General features: G+C 46.4%; 1 protein-coding gene across 1 annotated transcript in view; it reads right to left on the reverse strand.

Moving 5' to 3' along the window:
* Window positions 1–18,199: 18,199 nt before the first annotated feature.
* LOC106647708 (uncharacterized) overlaps window positions 18,200–23,317 on the reverse strand; it is a 29,065-nt gene continuing 23,947 nt past the window's right edge. Inside the window, exons 13-17 of the mRNA XM_089594870.1 lie at window positions 22,701–23,064; window positions 20,063–20,332; window positions 19,577–19,983; window positions 18,622–18,950; window positions 18,200–18,528 (exon numbers count right to left, since the gene is read on the reverse strand). Of these exons, the coding sequence (XP_089450996.1) occupies window positions 18,209–18,528; window positions 18,622–18,950; window positions 19,577–19,983; window positions 20,063–20,332; window positions 22,701–23,064 (1,690 nt within the window). The 3' untranslated portion in view covers window positions 18,200–18,208. The remainder of the gene's footprint in view (window positions 18,529–18,621; window positions 18,951–19,576; window positions 19,984–20,062; window positions 20,333–22,700; window positions 23,065–23,317) is intronic.

The raw sequence follows: 23,317 nt of genomic DNA on the forward strand, positions 1-23,317 counted from the left end.
TACGTATCCGTCTCACCTGTCGAGCCATCCGCAGTTTCGGGAAATTGTTTCGCTGGGGGCGGTGGCGTTCGTTACATCCACCCGGGGGGTGCTGAGCGGGAAACGCCAGGGAGGCACTAATTTTCTTTCCCCCACCCTCCGGAAGGGCACGGAGGGACCGAGTAGGTAGAGCCTCGCGCCGGACGTAACTTATCGCGACGATGTAGTCGGGCGCGGTCTTTGAGCGAAAACGAGGATAGCACCCACACGCACGAGCGCCCTCATTCTTTCACCCTCTCTCTCTCTCTCCTTCTTTTTTAATTACTCCGCTGCTCCCTCTTTTTGCCATCTTTTATCTCCACGCGGCGCCCTCTTTTTTTCCTCCTTCCCTGCCCCGTACCCTTGTACCGGTATTTATCTCCTCCCCTCTTCCGAACGCTATTACAGCCCACCCACCCCCGGCTCTTTCCACCCCTTCCTTTTTTCCAAAGGAGCCGCTCTTTTTTTCCTCCGGAGCTTCGTTTAGCCGGCAGTTGGGAGCGAAACGCGCAGCTTTCGAAACTTATGCCGGTCCTTTCGCTACACCCCTCCGTCGGGGTGGGCAATCACTCGGAAACTCGGGCGAATATTACCATGTATAATATTAACGAAATCATTCGCCGGGTGTGTGGCTTTCAAACAACGGAACTCGCTCGTACAAGCGCCCGTGAAATATCCCCATCAACCTCTGCCACCCCGGCTTATTTAACGCACCAGCCGTGCCAAAAAGAGCACCGGCACTTACGGGATGACTGAATAATCCAGTTAAACCGCCTGCAATTTCACTTACCTCGCTTTTGCCGTCATAAATTCCCCTTTTTCCACCCCCCCCCCCACACACGCGTATATATATGCGCCCGCTCGCTCGCTGGAGAGAGAAACTAGCTCGTCTAACTCGGTTAGGCGCGCGGGATTTTCTTTGTCGGGACGCGCGGGCGCGCGTATAAATAACCCGGGCCCGTGGCGTCGGTCGGACTCCCTCTTTGGCTCGTGGTTGGCGTGTGTCTTGCGCAACGGCATTATAGACAATCGATGGTCGAAATCGGCCAGAAACTCGAGCGGTGGATTCCCTCCGCCCACGCCCTGTGATTCCGAAGGAGCAGAGACGGACTTGTTCCTTAGAGTTGGCATCGGCGTTCGTCTTTGGGATTTATTCGCTCGTCCTCGCGTGACGAGACCCCGAGGGCAAAGAGCCTCCGACTCGGGGAACCGAGTGATTGATTGTTCATGTATATATGTATATATACGTTGGCCCGCGTCTCGGAACATTATTTGCGAGGCTCGGCGTCGTTAGGTGTGTATAGCTTGCTCTTGGGAAAACAAGAAAATGTACAGTTTTTTTTTTTTTTTCAACTGCTGGTGGAGGGAAAAAAAATAGTTGGTAGACAGAGTTGGGAAAGTTCGGGGTAGTACTCTTGTGATCGGGAAAAAAAGCGGGGAGGAGGGGGATTTTATTTTACTTAGTTTGACTACTTGGTCCACGAGGTGTAATTTACATTCGTTTGACGAAAAGTTTTGACTAGCCATCATCTAACTTTGCGGGGCTTGTCGCTTACACTTTCCTCCGATAGCTCTTGCACCTCCTCAAACGCCCTTTTAAATTAAGTCTTTTTGAAACTCGGATGGTATACGTGGCTCTGTAATCATACGCGCGCGCCACGTTGTTTTCAATTTAAGCCATACGTCTCTACTTTTGAAACGCGTCGACGTTTCGAAGGAGCGAAATGAAAATGACGCCGTCGATGACGCGACATCGTCTAACGTCGCGCTTGACTGAATATCCTTGAAAATGTAATTACCGTAAAGTTCCCGGCGCTCCATAGTTGCGCCCCAAGGATTTTAATGAATATAAATGCGGGTCCACTTTATTTTGAGCCGAAGACAAAAAGTGGGAGCTCTTCTTGATGCACAAGTTTTAAATTACAAATGCTCGTCTCGAGTAATGTTTGCTGCCGACCGGTAGACTTGTGGGAAAAAATAATATAAGCTGGATATAAGTTGGCAACAAATAGTCACTTGAACGCGAGAAAATAATTTTGTGTACCTACAAGCCACTTGATCTCCTCAAAACTCTCGAAATAACTACTGACTCTAAAAAAAATCTGAATGTATTATTTCAAAGTATTTCTGTGAGAACTGGAAGCGATAGATAGTTGATGTTGAGCAAACGATCGCGTTTGTAAAAGTGACAATGTTATCGTGGAGAAAAATTTTAATGTATTATTTCAGGCTACGCGTAGCCGATGGTTACACCACACGGTTGGCCCTTCCATCCCCCGTATATTTTTAAAGAGCTCCACGTTTGATTTTTTAAGTTTCAAAGAGACTTTTCTGCGATCAAAGATAACAAAAGATCAACAAAATTATACATCCGGTCGATCTTTCCCCTCTGATTTATTTATTACAGTGAAGTCGGTATTTCGGATTTGATTATCATTTCAGATCCGAAAGTGCTGACCTGGAAAACGTCCAAGAATCCCCGTGCTAAGGTTGCACAAAAAACACAACATTTTTCATTTTAACATCGCGATATCCGTGGAGACGAAGGGAAATGTTGAATAAATGTTCCCAGCACCTACAAGCGACTCTCTTGACCTAGTATTTTTCTTTTCCAGACATCAGCAAAATTTTTATTTACATTCGATTTTTCGGCTCGTATAACTTGGTTGCTTCATTCACAAGAGATTTACGACGACAGAGATACTCTGGACAAACCAACATAATTCGTCGATAGAAATCGTATACGCTTACAAACTTTTTAGTGTATCCACGAATCCTTGCAGCTTACCGCTCGCCGGTTAAGCTTTGCTCAAAAAAAAGAGGCCAGTGACCCCTACTCTTCTCAGTCTCGGCGTCTGACCACACCTCGATCCGTTCTACTTAAAACGAAAGCAGAATCTGTGAGCGGCGGGGATATCGCGTGCACAACGTCGATTCGTTTCACTTAATCGAAAAAAAAAAAAAAAAAACTAGGAGTTGCGTGGCTCTTGGATGCCGTTACCACCATCCTACGTGAAAGTGCAGTGAAAAACCTTTTAGTTTCAACCGTTTTCTATGGCTGCTGCGTCTTGGCCTTTATTTTTTTTCTCCTTTTTCTCCTGCGAATTGTTTTGAGTTTTGAGCGAACTGTTATTGAAAAGAGTTATGATTCCGTAGTACTTTGAGGCAATTAGTTTCAGATGATCGCAATCTCACTTAATTACAAAATTCTCATTTGAAAAAATATGTGCACAGCTTCGTAATAAAATATAATTGTCAATAAAATGGAAATTTGAAACTGTAACATCATTAAAATGTTTCACACAATTTTAGCTGGGGAATTTCATAAAATGAAAATCTAAAGTGCACTTGTCGTACACTTAAAAGTTTTCTCGATATCCCCCTCTGATCATATCAAGGTTTTTCTACTGCAAACTAGGAGGAACTTTTTTGCTCATTTGTTTAACAACTGAGTATGTTTAAAACCGAAATTTGGTTTTACCGATACAAACTTCAGATATCGTTTTGTTACACAAATATTATTATTTACTGAAAAAGATTACATGTCCTTTTCAGAAATGTCATTCAAAGAGGATGTAGATAATTGATGTGTTCCCTGACATGTCTACAATCACAACTTTCCCGATCATTAGTTAATACGACTATGATTAGTTGCTCAAGTTGTTACGAAGAAAAATCGGAACTCCAAAGTCAGTCGTAATTAGATAAAACTTTCCCCCCACAGTCCTGATGACTTCATTAAGTCGAGTCACGGTGAAAAAAGCCGAGAGCAAAAAAAAAGCATTAATTAATGATGTACGCATGCTCGTACGTGCTCGGAGCCATTAATAATTGTACCTTGTACCGGTACAGCCCTCATATCGCTGCCCTAATTAATTACCAAAGGAAGCACCGGCCCCGAAGCGCACGGCGAGTTTCAAGGTGGCGTTACTTCCACTCGGAGACAAATGCCATTCCGGCGACAACTCGCTACATAATCGGTGCGGTCCCACCTCTGGAGCAAAGCTCGCCCGCAGCCGAGCCAAGTTTCAGGCAAAGTTTTGACGTTGACGGGAGCTGTCTCTGCGGCGCACTCGACCCTCCCATCCCCTGCCCGCGAATCACCAGATTCTCCAGCTACGAGAATTGGTCGCATTCGACGGACCGTCGACTCACTCGAGCAGGGCCTCTTTGTGCACGTGCAAATTTATTGCCGTATGTGCGTGTGTGTGCCTTGGGGGCAGGGCAGCGGATCGATCGGCTTTCGCGACGCGATACGTGACGCGCAACCGAAAACCCCGAAATTTCAGCCCACCACTTGTTCAGTTTGTTTTTCGCTCGACACTTTGAAATGTCCAGTATTTCGGTTTGGACCAAGACTGGAAAAAAAAAAAAAAAAAGCTCATATTTCGAAAAGTCTCCGTTGCAGTTCAAAGACGGGCGCGTAAAGTCGGGCCAGACGGACGGACGAGCTCGAGGGCGCTTGGCGCGGAAAAGAAGGGAAAATTAAGAAAGTTTTGATTGATTCGGGAAGAAACTAGTTGGATCCCGACCCCGGAAATTCCGGGCTTGAAATATTTGCCCCCGGGAATCCCCTACAAAATTTTTAAAGAGCCTCGGCGCGATGCATCAAGCTCCACCACTCGTGGGCCCCAATTTGCTCCTCGTGAACGTTAATTGATTCCTCCGTGCATGGAAGTATTTTGATCAAAGCTCGATGCCTAATGTAGGTACCTCGCAAACCTCGGCGGAGATTACATTTGTACGACTGGAAGGGGGTCGTAAAAGCGTGATTGTCCATTCCGAGGGGACCCTCGTTTGCGTGCCGTAGCCGAGCCGAAGCGAAGCAGCATTTATATTATCTTTCAGCGCGGGAGTGGTAGCGAGGATGAATTACCGGGATGCCGAGCGGGACGTCATAAAGTTGCGCACGAGCGACTTTGACCGGCTCTCGATTTTACGGCGCGTACTCGGCTCACGTTTCTCGCGCCCCTTTCACGCCTAGCTGCCCTTTCAGCGGTGGCCCTTTGCACTTTACACCTCGTACTGGACTTTTTTCTATTCCTTCTCTCGCTTCGTGCCCCAAGTCCGGGTGGATTATAAGAAAGCTGGAAATACTTGGCGCTGCACCCACCGATTGAAACCCAATGCAAAAGAAGCCGTGGCAAGAGACGATTTCGTTGAACGCCGATGAACGAGGGATCGGCGAGGAGGGCTGTTTCCCTCCCTCTTTGTCCTTCCACTGTACTGCTGCAAGTGCCGCTGAGGAAAGAAGTTAAAGAAACCTAGGCAGTAATTTCAACCGGGTTGGCTTTCGAAGGGATGAAAAAGTGCGTGGGTTTCGTTGTCGGAGAGAGGCCAATTGTTAATCCTCGTCTGCACGAATTCGTTCGACGGATGCCGGTGTGCACTGGTATGCTTTACCAACAGAGAACCACAAAGTGATAATACACGGGAAGTTGGCTCGATCGCGAACCCGTGTGTTTCTACAGTCGGTAGACGTTAATACGAAGGAGGAGAGACAAAGAGAGAGAGAGAAACTCGGCTTCTCGTAAAATTAGGATGAAATGCTTTTCACAACTTTCCACCGCTACTACTACTTCGCCTTGGATCACGTTCGCTGGTCTACTTTTCCGGAAGATTAATTAAATTTTCATCGGGACTATATCCACATTGTGTATAAATTTTGTACAGGAGGGGCAAAGAGTTACCTGGTACGGTCCTCGGAGCTGGGGCTCCTTTTTTTAGCGTACCTATTAATATACACATCGACCCCTTTCACGCGACTAGGGCAACTTGGTTCATTGTGCCGATAATAGCCAAGAGACGTATATAGTGTGCGCTCGGTTGCGGGGTGGGTACGAGCCCGCCAGCCGAGAACAATGTAAAAATAATGAAAGGAGCCAGTCGAAGGAACGTGGAAGAAGCAGAGGTTGGACCTCAGGAATAATGCTTATATACCAAGGCTGATCAGTGATGATTATATTGTGACAACGTACAGGTACAAAAGACGTGGCTGTCTCTCTTTTTTGTTCTATTTTTACGCTACAAATTTCATTTGTATTTATTGCACCACCCTTGGGTACCTTCATGTTTTTTTTTTTTTTGGTTGACTTGAGTTTAACAGATGTCTTTGTGTGTCGAGCTACCGCATCCACATGGGTGTATACAAATGAATTTCATTCGCCCGCTTTATCTTTCTCCATGACCTACATTTTTTTTTTTTCACAGTCCCTCTGTTTTTCCTTGCTTTGTAAAGCGTCACGAGCACCCAAAGTACAGATTTACTCGTTTGAAGTAGTAAAAAGAGGAGCTTTATTTTGAGTATTAAATTTTTAGTAAAAACGTAGCCGTTTGAATACACTGCGTCAAAACTTTTGAAATTCCCAACTCGGCACCTCCCCCCCTTTATTTTTTACTTGTCCCATGAGCCAATTACGATGGGGCTCTCGTGCCTCTAATTAAATTCCAAACGAACGAAAGTATTGATTAAATTCTCGCGCCGTGCCCCCGCGACGAATCGACGTTCAAACAGCGACATCGAGAAACGCCAGCCCGCTTGGACGTACAATGGCCCTTTCGCGTCATCATCCGGATGTAGATTAAAAATAACATTCCGAAACACTCGGGTGATGGCCCACGGAGCGGAGCGTCAGCCGCATCGTCGTGCGCATTCAACGGCACGCCACCTCCTAATGGAACGGCGCACACGGGGGGCGGGAAACTTCATTATCAAAAGTGATCGGATTAAATGGAAATCAATGTCATCGTCTGTACGTGACTTCATTCCGCACGGCAGCATTATCATAGCTGAGCAACACCAGTTATACATCGCTCGTCATACCGATTATCATACAAAAATAATGTACTCATCGAAAGACGTCATATCAAACATATTTCTCCCACACAAGGTACACGCACGCTTTTGGTTTAAAAATACACGGACAGAGTGCCCTTTAATTTCCACGCAGCAGTGGACGAGTAAATAAATTACACGGGAGGAGGGGTGCGAGCAAATGTAGTCTTGCCACCCACTCGGCATTCCTCGGCTCTTTGAAAAAGAAGAGAGGAGAAACAGGCGCTGGGAGGGTATACAAAGGGACCGCGTAAATAAAGAGAGGGAACAAAAGGGCCAGCAGCGCGCGTGAATAAGCTCGGACTTCTTCCGGTGCACGAGGGGCGATATATGTGTGCAGATACCGGGGGCGGTCGGCGTCATAATGGCCCGGTGATAGTTTTCCCAAACTCTAATGATTTAAAAGTGCGGAAAGCGCGTGCAGGGTGGGGGGGGGATGTAAATAGGGATGGGCAAAGGAGCGGAGAGTCCCGGGGAAAGTTTTGCAATTACTTAACTCGGCGGGATAACATTAATTAGGTGGACTTTTAAAATACGGGCTCGGAGCGCCAAGAAGACCAAGTTGAAGGGGTAAAAGAAGAGGGCGAAGATGGGAAAAGCTCGTTCCCCTGTTGGCCCATTAATAACGCAATGACGAGCGCTGACGGTTTTTTTTTTCCCCTCCCGTACGTGCATATACACCGGTTCTAACTTTGCTACGCATAACTCGATACCTACTCCGAGTGGTAATCGAATTTGTCGCGGTAAACAATACTTTTGATCCCGGTGTAGCTCCGCTATACATGGCTATAAAGTACAGGCTTTGGTATCAGCGTCGGGGAGACGCCGGGAGAAAGTTAGCGGTGGAGCTTAACGAACATAAAAGTCCAGATAAGTTGAAAATGTGTTTATCTCAACAAAGACTTTGCGCGTATATATATATGTACCATCTCGACCCTGTGATGTTTTTGCCGAATAAACTTTGCTCTTCCGAGCGAAACTAATACGATTTCCCTTTGAAATAACGCACGGGTTAATCAGCGCTGCTGAAAGCTCTCGATCGCGCGTTTGAAATAAATACAGGAAAAAATGTGGAGCATTGGAATATCAGTCACGAGTGTAGTCTGGTGGAACGGAACTCCGTACACGGTTCCGAGAGTATAAGCGCAAAAAAATGAATGGCGTTCGCACGGAGCGAACCGAAGCGGAGAGGTACGGGAGAATGGAAAAAAAAAAAACTATTGCAAACAGAGGAAAGAGAGAGCTTTCGACGTATCGAATAATAGAAGAGACGGGAAATTGAAAAGCGAAGATTAAACAGGCTGCTCGAGGGACTCGGGGGCGAGTGCTCCCGTATGAATATGCACCGAGTCATAAATATCGTGCAAATTTCGACAACATCACCGTTGGATGAAAGCGCGCGCTTTGGGGTTAAAAGTATATGTCTGTATCTATTCGTCCAACCTGACACTTGAGCCGAGTATTGGAACATTACCAATGCGGATGCATTGTAATCCAAGGGCTCGGGGTAAAGCTTCCGAGATGACGATTATGCTGGCAAATTATTATTATGTTGATAAATAGCACACCCACTCCGTATAACATATTGTATAAGCCCTCTCGAGCTCCGAGGTGATAAATTATTGGTACGCCGTTAAGCCGAACTCGTGCGTGTGTGTATGCTACCAGGGAAAAGCTGCAAAACGATCATTGAAGCACCGACGAAACTGTCAAACAAACTCCTCGAGCGCCTTTGAGCTTACCCGCGTGCCTCGCCGCATACGATATCGCGCGTTCCCGAGCTCGTGGGAAAGACACGAGCGCGCATACGCTTATATTAATTCACGTGCACCCGCATTATATACCCCAAATGCGGAAAATAAGCTCGATCCTCGGGGAAAATGTGTTTTCTTGTGTCATGTCGAATCAATGGAAAATGTACAGGAGTGATGTTTATATACTCTTGGGACTTTTCGCGTGTCGTAAAGCTCACCTGGCAACGATGTGCAGACTTTTCCGGGCCGAGGGCTGCATTTTTTCTCGACCGGCACTCGAGTCCAGGCTCTACCTCATGCTACTCTGCTCCCGTTTGCACGTGTCCGTACAACAACAACACAAATACCGCACTGCACGTATGTTTGTATGCTACAGCCCCCTAATTACACTGGGGTGGACATACTAGTCGATTACACGCGCCATCCAAACTTTTTCCCACCACTGCAAACACTCGAGGATCGCAGTGGTTTCGCGCACTGATACACACATGCCCCACGCTCGATCCTCCCCCCCCCCGTTCCCCCGGTCGCGCACAGGTCAGCTCTTCTTTCTCCCTGCAAGGGAAAATAAATAATCCTCGCGTGGCTTTGCGAGGGAGTTGGCAGGGTCCGCGGATGAATCTCCCGGGAGGCCAGAAGTCGTCCTCCGCGAAGGATGCACTCCAACAGCCGGCACGGGGGATCGATTGACTCCGCGACAAGAAAAACGAGCCGGAAAGGGCGAGCTCTGACAGGTCAAAAAAAAAAAAAAAAAAAGAAAGAAAGAAAGAAAGAAAGAAAGAGGGGGTGGAGTTTTTTACTCGGTGGCGCGCGATTCGCCAGGAGCAGCTGCTATGAGCGCGTCTGACCAAAGACTGGCTTTTACTACTGATGATCGGTCCAGTGGCCCCCTTGGGCAGCTGGAGCGCAAAAACGTCCCCATCGATCCGTGTTCTGCTGTACCTTCGAAATCCACAGGTCAGTGGACGACGGCAGAAGAGAGAGGCGGGTAAGTCGAGCGGGGGTGGGTGGATAACACACCGAGTACACACAACTACCTCACTCGACTGGGCTGAAACGCCTGGCGGTACACTGTGCGGTAGAGGTGTGCGCCAACGAAGCTCGCGGGACGGACTACGGGACCGGAATGAGCTGCGCTCGCGCCCCCAAGCCGCCACCAGAGCCTCCGTATGTGCGCGCGTTGTTCCCTCGCCCCGTCTCTTTTCATTCCCTGCTCACCGGCTCCTCTGGGTATCGTTGCTGCTGCAGCCTGGGTTGTACGCCAACGCTATACATTTACACTGCGAGCTTTAAGTGCTTCATCATTTTTTCCCTTTTTTTAAATTTTTTATTTCATGATTTTCCGATTGTAACCAACGACGCGCTTCGCACCATCAAACCTGGCAATTCTCGTTATGTGAAATTTATACTCGCTTGCTCTCGATGCAATACAGTATAACACAAGTACCACTTGACGAATAAATTTAATTAACCATAGTGAGGTAATTATTATATCCACATACCATTCATATTTTGTAAAAAGTAGAGCGAAAAATCGAAATGGATCACCACACGACGGGCAGCCACGATGGATATTTGGCCCCTTAATTAAACGGGAATAAAAACCTTCATATACTTCCTTCGTGATGGATTCGTTAAGCCGCGCAAAGTCCACAACGTTGAAGGCTTATAAATCCACGGACCTGACGTTTTTACTCGGCGCGTTGAGTACCGTATTTAATTAAAAATGGCAGGAAAAATTAAACGTGAAATTAAAAACCCGAATCGCATAACATCACGAAGCGGCCCCGGATTTTATTCCAAAAAATCGAAAGAAAGGACACGAGTCAATATCAATAATCCGCATCCATGAGTAATGGATGGAAAAAATAAACACACGGAAAAAGCATATAGCGTCCTTTTGGCCCTTTTTCACGGTGCTCCGCAACGCCAATGAGGATCGGGGCATTAATATTTCCGCGTGGCTCATTTGTGCTGGAGACCGAGGGTATTAGGGGCAGGTCCAAAGGGAAGGAGTTGGATGTGCACCAGCTAGAAGCTCGACAGTTGGCAGACAACCAAAACGCGGACGCAGCGCAGTGGCGATGGATTGAAGTCGAGCGGAGCACCATTCGAGCCGTGAACGTGAAACATTGTAATCGCACGTATACACACGTGTAATTGTTGCTGAATTTTAAGCGCCCCATCTCCGGGGCAGAGAAACAGGAAGAGAGCGTGCATTTGCGCGCATTGTGTAAATTGCGCGAGGGAAGAGAGAGAGAGAGAGACATATTCTCCCGCCGCTTGTCTGGCACACTTTAACGCGAGAGAAATCAAATTACCAGCTGAATGGGATCATGCCCAGGAGCGCGTGATACATTTGGCTCTCTGAATTCACGCGAGCCCCACATCAACGTTGTTTTGCATAATCTTATTTCATACGTAGAGTACATGTCGTTTTAGACTAGCGTCCGGTTAAGACAATGCTTGTCAAAGAAAAGCAACCAAACGTAAATTATAGTAAAGACATGAAAGTTTGACAATTGGGCAAGTCTGTAAAAGCTGGGCATACCGAGCTTTGGTGATATAAATCACAATAAAATGTAAGTATGCACACGAGTAGAGAATTTGTGGGCCGGAGGGGGGGTAAGCCTCGTTGAGATTTCAGAGTCGGACGCAACACGGCAGCTGCGCCAAGTTTCTGTCAAGCGTGTACATGAGAGCCCGGCTGGTTGAATGGCTTCGGTGTCCGAGCGCCCCAACCCCACCGAGCTTGCGCGCAAGTCGACTCTGCTACACTCGAGAAGCAGCCCCCTCCCTCCCCTCGTGGGCCTATCGATTCAGTTCTGCCAACTTCTCGCGCTCGCAGCCACCACCGCCGCTGCGCCAGAGTTAGCGGCGGGGAAGAATCTTCGGAGGGACTTTCGACGCTTCTCGACGTGTCTAGGGAATTGTCCAGCTGGAAAGTGCCGAGAGTAGGGGGGGGGAGGGGTATGTTACAAGATAAAAGACCACGAGGGACACGGAAGAACAAGAACGGGGACTTTCCAAATGGTCTGCGCCCCCACTCCTCCCTGGACTTGGAAAAATAATAGTGGAACGAGGGCGCGCGCGCACACATACGTTGTCCGATCACAGCCTGACCTCGACTACTCGCGGTTATTCCTCTTTCGCGCGCGAGACTCTTCGATTTCGTTACCATCGTAACTTTATGGCCCCGCGGTGGGTGGGAGCAATTTTCCACTGATCGAGAGCGATTCTTCTTTGAGTTTTATTTTTTTTTTTTTCGTTTTGTGCATCGGTACTGTTTGCCACAGGGGCAATGTACGCGCACGAAAAGTGTCGGCCAACTTGACAAGTTCAAATAAAGTTTGGCTCAGTGCCATTAGTAAAGTTTGGCAAAACTAAACTTTAAAAAAACTTTTTCCTTACAAAAATTTTTTTACGCGGGTGGGGTTGGCGTTGTACTTTTTTTAACTCGTTCAACGGGAACTTGTTGCGTTGGGTGGATTTTTTTCGTTTTTTCGGTCTTCTACTCGCCATTGGTCCATGATTTTCGTTCCGCGAAAAATCAATACCTAAGAGAGCGATTTTTACAGCTATACATTCACACAAAGGAGCAATAATTGAGCCAAATTGATTAACTTTGCTCATATAGATATGGGTGCGTTATTTGACGAGCCACGATACAATTTTTCATTTAGTAACGAAACCTACATTCCATTGATTGAAAACAAGATCGATGGAAAGGTAATTGAACAATATTTTTATTAAAAATCGTACTATTTCGTTGTTTGTTATTTGTAATTGCTGATATATTGGAAACGAGCACCCTTTGTTTTTCCGGTCGATAGCGCAAAGCGCGGGTAATCAGTGACGGGAGCTGCTCAATTTTTGAAGCACCAAGTCAAAGCCCTTTGAAGAAACAAAGCTCGCACCCGACGTTTGACGCACCCGTTGTTTCAAAAGCCACTCTGCTGCTACTGTTGTCCATTTGACGTTGGAAAAACGGAATGTATATCCCTCAAAGCTACGCGACTCTTTGCATAAAGCAATAAATATCTCCGTGTTGTCCGACAAATACGTTTTCTCATCTCTCCCGTGGCAACAAAGGGGGGCCTGCATCTTTTGTTTGCTCGGGGGTGGCCCACGTAATTATCGCGCGTAAAAGCGGCGGAGGTAAAAATGTCAGCTGCAGCGTTGGTTTCCCTCAAATCGAACCCCCTCTTTGGAAAGAAAACTGCGGCGGGAAAAAGAGAGGAGGAGGACCGAGCTGACAAATCGAGAGGCGAGCGATTGCTGCCGCCGGGGTATCGGTCTGCCTAATGGATAACGATAAATTGACGAGCCGTGGCCGCAGGCGGGGAAAATTATAAGGCGTCGGAAGGTAGGATTGGGGGAGGTGGGGACGATCTTGGGCCGCGGTAATCTCCCGGAGGATATGATGAATCACCCTGTCGCCTCTCTGTCTTTTTTTTTTTTTCCTTTTCCTTCCCTGACGGCGTCTTGTACATACATATATACACATCCCCTACCACCGATGCTGCACGGACGCGAGCGGATTATATACCTGCCCCTTTTTCTCAATTTTTCCTCGTAGAATTTCTCGCCTCTCCCTTTTGTTCCTATTTCTTCTTCCATTCCCGACTCCCGAGAAACACCGTGGACCTCTCGGCTTATACGTACGGGCTTGATTCAATTTAACTGCCAGCTAGAGACGCGCGTGCACGCCGTGACGTCTCACCTCCATCACCATCATTTTTGTTTTGCGGGAAATGGGTAATATAAGTGCCTGCACCGGACGTGGCTTTCCTTTGTGGCCACTGTTTTGCATTTAAATTCACGGGATTAACGTAACCCCTTCCGCGTTATTACCACGTAAATGGGAAAATCCTTTTTTTTTTCTTCTTCTTCTTACGATTTGTCACCGCGAATAGGATAAATCATATTTTTTCCGCGCAACAATGATTGCCCGCCGGAATGTCATCATGTTGATGATACTCTTATGAAGCGTACCAGCGTATGGATTATTAATGGAGTTGATGAATGACACCCCAACCCCTGTTGTGCGCAATGTACCGCCATCTTCATTAATCTTTGGAAAAAAAATAACATTATTATTATCATCATCCTTATCATGAATATCCGATTCGTTTGCCTCGGAAATTTATAGCCAAGAGCTTTTTTTCCAATAAAATACCTACACCGCTCCCTTACTCCCCGGCTCGACTGATATCGGATCTTTATCCGCAACATCATCTCTTCCACGTAACCTTCGAGCAAACATGTGAAGAAAAAAATATTTTTTTTTTCTTTTAAATTCAAATCACATTCGTTTCTACCACGTCGGATAAAGTACAGTCGATTTCCCATTGTTTTTTTCACTCGAAAATTGATCTCACGCGAGTCAAAGGGCACTGTTGTACATAGAAATGAAGAGTCTGTATTACAGTAAGTAAAAAGCACCCACCCTCATGGCAAAGAGGGTGCAGCACTTGGGATGCCATCGTAGTCGAGGCTTATCGCCGTAGCGGAAGGAAAAGAGGTCGTTTGGCGCCTGCCTCTTTTTTTTCGCGATCATCTCGAGCTCGCAATCAGTCCCTTTGAAGCGCGATAACCCGATGTTACCCGCGGAGCAGCAGCGAGTACCGGATGGTACACCGGCTCGTGTGCACGCGCCTGCAGCCACCGTTAAGCTGTTATCACTGCAAAAGGGGCGAGAACCTGGTACGGGGAAGGGGAAAAGGATGAAAGGAAGGTGGTAAGCTTGGGAACTTGCGCTCAGACGCAATTACAGCCCGATACTCGAGGGTTAAAAGAGCCTCCTCCTGCCGCCCCCCCGGAAAAACGTGAAATTCAGGTGCGTTTCCTGTGCGTACCCCCTCCTTCGCGAGTAAAGGTACAAGTGAGTGTCCTTGCACAATTCATTCTCAACATCCAGAAGCAAGAGGGAGCGACACGGTTCGGAGGAATTACGCGCTCGACGAGCTTCCCGGTGGTTTGGCTGCCTCGCGTGGTGCCACTTGACGCATACACACCTACGGCTCCTATTGTTCCGCCCTTGTTGGAGGAACGGGGGGGGGGGGGCATTGTGCCCCGTTAGCTCGCATTTTCCGGTGCCACCGAGTCCGGGGAGACGATTCCTCGCGAGCTCGTTGTTTACGGCGTTTTGATTCAACCGAGCAACCGTGGAACGGGTCTACGCATTCAATTTCAATTACGGCTCCTCGGAGACACCCAATTGCGTCAATTAAAGTGTGGGGGGGGGAGAGAAGAGCTAAAAAAGCGCCGAGCTGTTTCAATGACAGTTTGCTCGATGCGATTGTCACTCGCTCGAGCACCTCGCGGCCCATTGAGCCCCGATCGAATAAACGGAAATAACGGTCCGGGGGGCGTAAATATTCGAGCTTGCGACGGCACCGGCAAGTAGTGCAGCTTGTAACCGTAGCACTCAAGAGCGGATCAGCTTTACATGCAAACTCGGGGATCATGGGGGATTACATCGGCTGACTCAAAGTCACCCGTCTTATTTTCCTCGACAGGTGCAGGAGACGTCATAAGTGCCATTTCTTGGCTTCTCGAGAGTTGAGAGGAGAGAGCTGTTAAGGGCGAAATCATCCGTGACGAAGGAAAAAAAAAAAAAGCTCAAAATCGTATAGCTCACAGGACCATATGATACGGTAAGTCATTCGAGGAGCGAAGAGGAGAAGTAGAGAGCTGGCAATCTGGCAGATCGACGCCCGAAGAGCTCAACGGAGACACCAACAACCGCGTGTATACTCTTCGGGGGCAGTTGGCCGACGAGGGGGATCAGAGACGGCAGAGCAGTGGTCCACGGTGCCACGAGCAGAGCCCCATTGTCATGCCGGAGCACAATGCCAAAATGGACCAGTGGACTGCTCGGAGGGGGAGGATGGGAGCAGGCAGCGTGTCCACGAGAACAAATTTATTAATTGACCGAGGAGACAATGAGCCCGGCCGTCCAGGTGGCACAAGTTAGGGGAGGCAGTGCCGACCAAGTCAGACCTTATTGGCTCCCATTACGCCGGTGGGGGGGGGAGGGGTGACTTGCAGGGACACCACGATGATGTGCGGCGCGCCAGGATCCCTGTCCACCTGCCTGGCTCGATTAATGCCTCCTCGTACGCGCGGCTGAACACATCACACACGTGGCCCCTCTCGAGTTCCAGTGTTGGAGTTCGAGTAAGGCATTGCCAAGTGGATCCGTGTTTTTTCGGACCTTCGCCGTTCGCGTTTATTTTCTTTCTTTCCGTGATCCGTCTCTGGCAACTCGCTTACGCGCGTTTCTTCGCTTGTATATATACGCGAGCGCGCATTTTCTCTCCGCGAAAATTTTCTTTTCACACGAACGGAACAAAAGCACAATAGTGACGAATAAAACAAAAAGATGCAATTCTTTTCCTCGCGAGATATCTTTTTGCCGTTTCGGACGAGAGCTCTTCTCTCAGCTTCCTTTGTTTTTGTCTCGCTATGCCGTTCTTTTGTCTGGCGTAAAACTTGGTTTTAAAAAAAATTTTTTTTTTTATAAATAATAATAAAATGAAAAAACTTTGGCAAAAGAGCTCCATCATTTTCCGTATGGGTATAGGTGCTGCGGAGTATTTACCACCAGCAGCAACATTTTTCAAACGAGCCAAAGCGAGCTTCGTATATATACAGTACAAATCGTCACAACAGGAGAGCAGTGCAGGAGAGGGGCTCGATGCGAGCGTCCTCGTCAAAGGATTCATCGGAAATTGCTTCTCTAATTGAGCTTAGAGGGCTCGATTGACCGTAATGATCGATAACACATTAGCGATTCTTCACCAGCAGACTGTTATTACGTTTAATACCTGGGCGCAGTGTACCTGGCGCGGTGTATTATTATGTTGCATTATGTGTGTACACAGGTACGGGTCAGCACGTCCAAGAGAGCGCCTATTCAATCGGCTTTGCGAGCACTGAAATTTCGGTGCCCATACGTGCACGCTGCGCTGCCTTGTTTAATTATTACTCCGTTGGGCTCGTAATATATCCACCCTGAAATAATTATACGTAGGGTACGGAATGACGTTTCGACCGGGCGATCTCGTTAAAATGCCGACGTATAATCGATAAATGCGAGAATTAACATTCGTTTCCTTTCAATCGTTAGCTTTCGTCCGTTGGATGCGTGTACAATGGTATATGCCGTTCGTTAGTGGCGCGGATGATTAAAAACTTTACAAACGAGTCAAAGAGGGCAGGGGGAATATTAATACATGGGACGAGGCAATTTCATCGTTTTTGATGATCATTCGATTTGCGTTTCATTGACAAGACACGTAATTATTTGCACGGTACACCATACAACGAAAGGAATTTCATTGGGATATGGAAACTAAATGAACCTGAGTTTGCATGTACAGTACAAATTATTTTTTTATTTTAGATTATACAAAGTATACAAATGAGTGTAGCTTGCCACGCACACGATACCGTTGTGCGCAGTACAAGCATCAACGGTAGAGAATTACAAATATACGTGTATATGTGTATATAATATTATGTACACGCCGTACTCTGCCTCTGGTGGGGCCACCCCAACACAACGGGCATCCAGTCCATTATAGCCATGTAACACACATGTGCTACATCTACTCAAAGACAAGCCAATTCTTTGATATGTACAATAAAACGGGAAAATCTTGGATGATTATAGCTTGCACTGCTCCTGCACATATTTTTATTTGAAGCGTTGCAATGTACTCGTGTCCCGTTGTGTGGCTATACCATTACATTATCTAATAATTACTAATTGAATAATACATCGAGCTTACTTCTGATGATTTACTCGGGGATAAATAAATACCTTATTATGCTCTACCTCAAAAATAAGTATGTAAGATGGATCTTTTTATCTTTACAACTAGGTACGATAACTTGTTATTTTTATCATTTTTTTTTTTTTTACTTTTTAGTAGAAATCTATCAGTCTGTATAATTGTTATTATTACTGTATATGTAACGCTGCTCAGGAAATAAACTAAAAATAAAATAAAAAGTACGTATAGGTAGGTACACGTGATTGTCCATGAATATCGTATGAAACTGGCAAAAGGCTTCAATAAACATAATTCGGTGAATCAATCAGTACCCGTTACTGCCTACATGGTTTGGTTGATGGCGAAGCCATCGTGCATATCGAGTACGTTTTTGGAGGAAAAAAATCCATGTATATGTATTTTGTACCGATGCGAAAAAGCACCCCATAGTCAAGGGGGACTCAATCATAGTCCAACGGGACAAGAGACACGTTTCGTCCGCGCACCTTGACAATAGTAAAACAAAGACGGAAGTTGTAGAGGAGTAGGTAGGGAAGGGGAGGACGGGAAAATCACGGGTACATAAGTATTCCAAGTGAGGCGCCCGTCTGCGCTCCTCCTTTCAACTCGGCGAGCACGTACTCGCTTCGTCCATCTGTATATATACACATCTATCGATCCATCCGAGTCGTCCAGTTCTCCGTTTGCGAGAAAAAAAAGGGGGGGTGGGGTAAGAATGTGCGAGCCTTTGATGTCCGCCAGGCGCGCTAGGACAGAAACGAGGAGGTGGGGGGAGATGAAGGCACCGATAGGATCACTCAGAGCTTTGTGACGGCGGCGTCTGGCACGTTGACCCTCTGGACGACTTCCGCCCGTTCCTCTCCTCTGCGACGGTTGATGGACGGGATCCTGGTGACGCCCACCTCAGCCGGCAGCGGCATCTTCTCCCGGCGGGCCAGTAGCCGCTGGTACGTCTCGTTGTCCTGCAGGTGCAGCGCGGGGCTCGTCGAGGTCCGTGCGACGCTGTAGGTCCCACGTCCAATCGTGCCCGTGGGTGGGCTGGGCTTGATGATGATGCGCGGCAGCTTCGTCCCTCGCTCCGGAACCCGGGGACGGGGACAGTCTGGCTGGTCTATCCCTACCCCGTTGTTGCCGATGATGGTAGGGTCTTCTTTTCTCGCTGGCTGGGGTCGAAATATATTCGTAACCACGATGAATGGCAAAATATGACGATTATGAGTAAGTCTTACCAGAGGGTTTTCGGTGTTTTCGGTGACGGGCTGGATGACGATGTGGGGCTCGCTCTTCGTGCCCAGGACCAGCGGTTTTGGAGCACCGTGAACGGGGCATACCGGCAGACTGAGGGCACTGGATACCTTGGGCTTGTCGCCGGCGTCGGCCAGATTCGGTGACGATTGGTTCTTTGGCGAGTCGCTCTTCTTCCGGAGCGGGCCTACGTGGAGATTAGTCGTGACCGACATCATGGACGTGTTTGCGCTCTTCTCCCGTTCCTCCTCCTCCTCCTCCTCCTCTTCTTTGTCCTCGACGCAATCGAGACTCCTGGGAGTCAGATAATGGAAGTAAAGAAAAATTCGAAACTGTACAAGAGTTTGGATAAAAAGTACATTAACTTCTTTAAAAATACACGTGTACGAAAGGACATTTTTTTCTTGTATAAAATACATGTTTGCCACTTTTGTCCACAACACGTTTCATTCGACCGATAAACTGCCTGGGGCACATTAGTAATGAATCACACGTTATGTCGTTCACTTTAATTACGTTGACCAACGTATTGAACCGATAACCACGAACAAACATCCCGTAATTGTATGCCATCGCGTATGAAGTGCATACCCACAAGCAGCGTGGGACCATTACCCGTTACAACTTTGCCTTTACCAATTCAACGTACGCGTTTGTTTGTCACTTCCATGAAATTTTCATTACGATCATGGCCAGTCATGTCGGCCGTATTTCATCTCATTCAACCAACTCGAGGAAAAAACAAAATGACTCTTGAATCGAGCATTGGTAGGTATATTTAATAGCGGTGACATTTATCTTGACGGATACTATACGTATGAGGGCCAGGACGGGAGGATCAGCAGTATGCTCTTCCATGAAATAATCAATCTCTTTTGACGCGATGATATCAGTGTGCATGTGTGGGGGAGCGTGTATACCTGGAGGTGCCGTATAATCGTGGTGGCGGCGAGGGAGGCGTTGCCAACAACTGTCGATGACAAGCCAAGTAGCCTTGGGGCGGAGGCTGCTGCTGCCTCGTTGCCGAGAAGGTAGAGGACGACGAGCCCAGGACGAAGGAGGCGTTCGGGGGAAGGGAGCGGCGCTTCTCCAAGTCGGGTAGGACCTTGGGATAGTTGCGCCGCCTTATAGTCCTCAGAGCCTCCTCGTGGCTGTTGCCCGGGGCGGGGGTGGCTGGCACGGGGTTGGCCTCTCGGCTGGTCACGTTCACGTCGAGGCTCGGCTGTTGGGACGGCGGAGGCGAGCCGAAGGTGAGCAATCGAGGGAGCGTCGATGAGCCGCCCGAGGCTACCTGCTGGCTCTGCGCCCCCGTCTGATCCTGTATCGGCTGAAAATTAAAATATCAGCGTTTTTCTGTCGAGGTTCCCTATAGAGCACTGTACGGTGATAAAAGAGTTTCGCCTTACCACGTGGCTCTGTTGTACGTGGTGGTTCACGGGTAGACGTGATTTCATCCGAGGATTGATTTTTGCATATAGACTACTGGCGCTGCCGGAATCCGACCCGTTAACCCTCGTAGATGCCGGAATGGCCTTGCTCGGAATTTTATCCATCGGTAAGGGGTCACTTCTGGAATGATGATGCTCGATAACGACCACGTTAGCCGCACCCTTGGGGCCGCCCCGTAGTCTCTGCTTCTTCTTTCTCTCCGTCTCGTCGCAGTCCGCCCCTTCATCCTCATCCTGCGTGTCGTGACAATCTTTTTACTCACCCTAATCTACTCGCTTACAGGCCGTTTTCTCCCTCCCCCTTCCTCCGCTCTCTTATACATGGATATAATACATCAGCCAGCTTTTTCTCTATTTACGGTGTACGCTCGCAAGATGAGAAAAATAAATCTGTGTTTTGAGGTAAATAAATTTAAAGGAAAAAAAAAAAAAAAAAAAAAAATTGGTGTACAACGAATTTAATTCTACAATGGCTCTGAAAAAGCTGTATGGTAGTGTATGGTGGATTTTTATTAATGATTGAATTCTCCGGTAGAAGGCTATGCGCAAGGATGTTGTGGTCGTATGTATATGTAATATTTTGAAAAAAATTAATTATTTTGAGTACAGGTCTGCTATTTCTGTTATGCTACAAAAACAAGTGCTGGGAAAATACTAAGAAAACAATGCTATAGGATTTTCGGATAAAAGAAAAATTTTGTTGTAAGAAAGTGGGTAAATTACTTATTACAAAAATAATCGAAACCAATTCAAAAGATGTTGTATTTATATAAGTGTTGAAACATATCCTCACAATTGCAGTGTAGTTAATTTCTAAATGTATTTTATTTATAAATGTGTACTTTTAACTGTAGCAAAAAAAAGTACGGTAGTAATAAATACGAATTTGACTATGATTATTTATTTTATGACTACGTATACAATGAATGAACACAAAGTTCTACTTAAAAGGTAGTAGTTGACTAATGAAGCATCAAATACGGTTTGAGATGGTGAAGAGGGTTGTTCACATGTCATATCCAAATAATTTATTGTCGTTATTCAATAAATGATGTTTAATAAAGTGGTTGTGTATTAAAATTAAAAAAATTAAAAGTTGTATTCAACTATTTGAATATGAAATACTTCCCACACATTCTTCTGCAACGCAACAGCTACATCTTGTTCCTACCACTCAGTTATGCCGTAATTATTGTTTCTATGCTTGGGTATACCATGAGGATTCCAGAGACTATGTGTATATTACCCGCGTACATTGGGAAATGCAAGTTTTATGAGAAAACCAGTAAAGGCAGAGAAAGATGCTCGTCCTCGTCAAGATTACCCTCTGCCTCTTTCGGATTAAAAACTTTCTCTTTTCATCACTTCTCGCTATCTGCGAGGAAACTTTTTTCTTTTTCTCCCTTTGTCTGTTTACGCGTATCCAACTCGTAGGAAAATGCTTCGAAACGAGCACAGCTCGTGAGGAAGAAGATAGCGGGAATTTATTAATTGGGCAAAACAGCATTTGCAGTAGTGGGATCAAGTAGTACAGCTCAGTTTGTGGTCAGACATGTTGGCTTAGTTATATTTAATGGGATCGGATGAACATCGTCAGTGTGGGAACTCGTTTCTTATGATTTTCGCAACTCATCCTCTCCCCCGTGTGGTGCATGTGCGTGTCTGAGGAAGGCCAACACTCGTGTAAAAGTTACAATTTCATTTCTCAAGCAAACAAAGTAATTTCAACTTTAAATAGAAATTCCCGGGAGGCTTGTGCAATCATTTCAGTTATTAAATAGGCAGAAAGTTTGTATGTACGTTTGTAAACACTTATTTCAATGCACAATGTTAAATTTTTTTTTAATGTCTTGTAAATGCATCATTGTAAATATACCGTATCCAAGTACAGTATTTGTACGTGGGTATCTGTAAGCTTAGTAGTCGAATACTGAAATAAATACAAAATTGTATGTGAAACGTAATAAATTATCTCTCTTAAAATCCGTTGGAATTTGCTCTTGATGAAACTCAATTTGTATGAATTCATATTTAATTAAATTATTTATTAATCAATATAAAATATTTTACTTTTATCGTGTTGAATCTAGAACGTATATTCAATAGTTATGTGAAAACCGTAAATAAAACAATGAAGTCGTTCCAGAGATTGGTATTTTTTCACATATTTTAAATCGTTTTTATGACTTTGGAAAAAAAAGAATAAAGGAAATTGAAAATAAAATAACACGAAAGAAAAGAATCGCATTTTTCAAACTAAACGAGAGATCATCGCGAGCAAAAAAAAATTCAAAACGCGATCTCCTGTTTTAAATCCACGCTTTGGAAATTGACTTGCTGAGCTTTAAAGCCTAGTGAAAGCTTTTGCTGCTAGCTTTCATTCAAAACGAAATATCTGCACAGTTAATCTCACTTGTTTGTCATCGTATGAAAAAAAAAAAAAAAAAAAAAAAAAAAAAAATGGTTTTCGCGATATTCGCATCCCCAACTGTGCACCACATTACTGGAACTAAAAACTTTATGCGTGATTATTTGATGACATTGTAACACACCACTTTGCAATCGATAAAAGGTAGGGAATGAAAAAAAAAGGTACCTCGTTGAGCTCAGTGGGCTCGCAGTACTCCGAGGCCACCATCATAGCGTCCTCGAGGGAGTTGAGGTACTCGCTGGACACCTTGGCGAGCTCGATGGGCACCTGATTGAGGATGGAGTCGGTGCGGGCAGCCGGGGTTGCGTCTATGGCCACCGAAACCTTCGAGGTCTGCTGGTGCTGTCGCTTACGTGGTCCGCCCGGCCTCACGCGTATCTCCTGAGCACCGGCCGCCTCGTACAGAGCCTCGTCCAGCTGGCGCAGCTGCTCCTCGTCCTCCTGGCGACGCTGCTGTTGGCGCATCAGCTTTTCCTGGTGCTCGCGCTGCAGCGTCTCTCGCGTTTTGCGTAGGAAATGCGGCGAACATCTGCAGCCGAGGGACAATTCCCGTGAAAAATACGGGGTTTGATCATAAAAGAGGAAGGGCAGAACTTTAACGAATTTCAATTTGGACTCGTGTCACGTGCTCGTTAATGATACTCATTTTGTAGTTTTTAGTAAGAGTAAAAATAAGGGTCAGTTATACGCAGTGGCCGAATGTCAGTGTTGAGTAAATCGTTTATTAGCGATAAAAGAGCTCCAAAAAAGAAAAAAAAAAAAAAAAAAAAAAACACATATTA

The sequence above is a fragment of the Copidosoma floridanum genome, unplaced genomic scaffold (genome assembly GCF_036245765.1).
Source record: "Copidosoma floridanum isolate Cflo_tuat_1 unplaced genomic scaffold, Cflo_Japanese_pri ptg000021l, whole genome shotgun sequence".
NCBI classification, from domain to species: domain Eukaryota; kingdom Metazoa; phylum Arthropoda; class Insecta; order Hymenoptera; family Encyrtidae; genus Copidosoma; species Copidosoma floridanum.